General features: G+C 56.3%; 1 protein-coding gene across 1 annotated transcript; it reads left to right on the forward strand.

The window, feature by feature from the left end:
• Window positions 1–2,497, forward strand: LOC128944620 (protocadherin beta-15-like). The gene has a single exon (XM_054287969.1). It carries the CDS (start codon window positions 32–34, stop codon window positions 2,474–2,476), a length of 2,445 nt encoding a protein of 814 aa, XP_054143944.1. The 5' UTR covers window positions 1–31; the 3' UTR covers window positions 2,477–2,497.
• Window positions 2,498–3,114: the final 617 nt, after the last annotated feature.

Below are 3,114 nucleotides of genomic sequence, written 5' to 3' on the forward strand. Positions count from 1 at the left end.
CGACAGCGGCCGCCGCCGCCGGCGCCGCGCCATGGCGCTCGCAAGGCAAGTGCTTTGTGTGTGTGCTTTGCTGGGGCTGCCGCTCGCTGGCGCCGAGCCCATCCGCTACTCCGTAGCCGAGGAGGCGGAAAGCGGCTCCCTGGTGGGCGAGCTGGCCGAGGACGCGGGGCTGACGCCGGCGCAGCTCTCGGCTCGCCGCGCCCGCCTGCTCTCGGAGGACGGTCGCCAGCATTTTCGCTTGGAGCGCGCCTCCGGCCGCCTCGTCGTGGCGGGGAGGCTGGACCGGGAGCAGCTGTGCGCCCAGTCCGACACCTGCATGCTCCCCTTCGAGCTGCTGCTCTCCAACCCCCTGCAGTTCTTTCGGGTCGAGGTGACTGTGAAGGATATCAATGACCATTCACCCGTCTTCCCTGAGGAACGAGTCACTTTTGAAATCACTGAAAAGAGTGATCCCGGTTCGCGTTTCCCACTGGAGGCTGCTCAGGACCTCGATATAGGCAGCAACACAGTCGAGGAGTACATCATTACTCCCGAGAATGATTATTTTAGAGTCTCTTACGAAAGTCAGATCACAGGCAAGAAGTATCTTGAACTAGTACTGGAAAAGTCACTAGACAGAGAGGAGCAGGAAGAGATAAGTTTCAGTCTTATTGCGATGGATGGGGGCTCTCCTCCAAGAAGTGGGACCACCCAAGTCAAAATTGTCATTATAGATGTGAATGACAATGCTCCCATCTTCACACAGGAAGAGTACATAGGGCAGCTTTTGGAGAACACACCAGAGGGCTCTGTGGTACTGTCTGTTTTGGCAACTGATCCAGATGCAGGAGTTAATGGGGACATTTCCTATCAACTCAGCCAGGGAGTGGGACAGAGTGAGTCAGCATTTGTGATTAATCCCATAACTGGTGAAATTAAACTCACAAAACCCTTGGACTATGAAGCAGCACAATTGCATGAGCTGATTGTGAGGGCCAGAGATGGTGGAGGCCTGTCAGCAATCTGCAAGGTGTTGGTGGAGGTGGTGGATGTGAATGACAATGCCCCAGAGCTGGTGGTCAGTTCCTTCAGCAGTCCCCTCCCCGAGAACACAGTGCCCGGCACGGTGGTTGCCCTGTTTACGGTCAGGGACCGGGATTCTGGTGCCAACGGGAAGATCTCCTGTGCCCTGCACGATCAGCTCTTCTTCTCCCTGCGGCCAGCCTACAAGAATTACTATGAGCTGGTGACAGTGAGCGCGCTGGACCGCGAGGAGACGCCTCAGTACATCCTCAGTGTGACGGCAGCAGATGCGGGCTCGCCTCCTCTCACCAGCACGCACACCTTCACCGTGGACATCTCCGACGTCAATGACAATGCCCCCGTCTTCGACCAGACCTCCTACACCATGTACGTGCGTGAGAACAACGTGCCCGCGGTGTTTGTGGGAGCCGTGAGCGCTGCAGATGCTGACGTGGGGCTGAATGCCAAGGTGACCTATTCCCTGGCAGCAGAGCAAGGGCCAGAGCGGGCGTGGTGCTCGTGCATCTCGGTGAACTCGGAGAAGGGACACGTGTTTGTGCTGCGGCCCCTGGACTACGAGCGCTTGAGGCAGACCGAGGTGACGGTCAGTGCCTCTGACGCGGGCTCTCCTCCGCTGAGAGCCAACGTCACCGTGCGCCTGGTGGTGCTGGACGAGAACGACAACGCCCCGCTCGTGCTCTACCCGGCCCAGGAGAGCGGCCCGGCCTCCAGTGATCTGGTGCCTGTGTCGGCTGAGGCGGGCTACCTCATCAGCAAAGTAGTGGCCGTCGATGCTGACTCGGGACAGAACTCGTGGCTCTCCTACCACCTGCTCAGGGCCACCGACCCAGGCCTGTTTTCCGTGGGCCTGCAAAGCGGCGAGGTGCGTCTCAGGAGGCCGGTGACAGAGAGAGACAGCGTCAAGCACAAGCTGGTGGTGCTGGTCAGAGACAACGGCAAGCCCCCGCTGTCAGCCACGGCAGCTCTCAGCGCTCTCCTGCTCAAGGACTTCTCCGACGTGCGCCTGCCACACAGCAGCCCGGCCAGCCAGGATCAGGCCGCCGCCTCCCTGACCACCTATTTAATCATTGCCTTGGTCTTTGTCTCCCTCCTCTTCCTCATCTCCACGGCAGTGTTGCTGGCTCGCAAGGTGTGCAGGAGGAAGGAGCTGAAGGCTGGCCATGTGCTCTATGCTGCCGACACCTTGCAGAGCGGCCTGGCAGATGCGGCCGCTGCAGGGACCCTGCCCCGCGCCTATTGCTACGAGATCGGCCTCACCACGGGCTCGGGCAACAGCGAGTTCAGATTCCTCAAGCCCATCCTGCCCAGCCTGCCCCCACAGCACTGCGCCGTGGGCCAGGGCCCCGATGAGGAACAGGATTTCCCCGGTGTCCCTGTCAGCAGCGAGGACATGGCCCCAGACAATGCTGGCACTCTCTCTGCAGGACAGTTCAAAGCTCTTTCCTTTGACTAGCTGGGGTCTGCACAGACTGAAGCTTCATGGCCTATGGGAGGAGTGGATCCTGGCTGGTTCATGGGATAATGATTCCTCAAGATTATATCGATATTTGGGATTGGTTTAAACTATATCTTGAAAATTCTATTCAAAGGTAACGTCTGCCACTCCAAAAAGAATTATGAAGTAAAAGAAGTCAATCTTCTTTCGCTTTTTAAGGAATTTGATTCAGTTCTGCCACTGCCATTTCTAACAGGCTTTAAGTGTATGCTTACCACTCAATTCTGTGCTCTTGTTTTTCTTGCTGTCTAATAATATTATAATTATATATCCTTTATTCTGGGCTTTGGGAGGACGTTATATCATATCCTCGCTGAAATGAAAGAGGCCCATTATGTGATTCAGGAAAGCTGGCAAGTTGTGAATATTGAGTCAAAATTTCATGTGGGCACTAGGCCTTTTCTTTCCTGGGTTTGGGTGGTCTCTTTATGAGATGTGGGGTCTGTGTGCTTTGCTTTCTTATCACTACCATTGCCCATGCAGACCTTGTATATCTACAGATGCAGCAGGGATTTTCCGCCACCCAGCCACTGCAACACAGGCAACGCCAGCTCAGCAGGGAATGAGTTGATTCGGACCCTTTCACAACAGCACTC

Source organism: Melozone crissalis, unplaced genomic scaffold (assembly GCF_028551555.1).
Source record: "Melozone crissalis strain CALT ecotype California unplaced genomic scaffold, PUWL_Pcris_2 ptg000061l_1, whole genome shotgun sequence".
In the NCBI taxonomy this organism is placed as follows: Eukaryota; Metazoa; Chordata; class Aves; order Passeriformes; family Passerellidae; genus Melozone; species Melozone crissalis.

Coding starts and splice junctions, on each gene's coding strand:
- LOC128944620 (XM_054287969.1), top strand. CDS start 32: ATGGCGCTCGCAAGGCAAGTGCTTTGTGTGTGTGCTTTGCTGGGGCTG.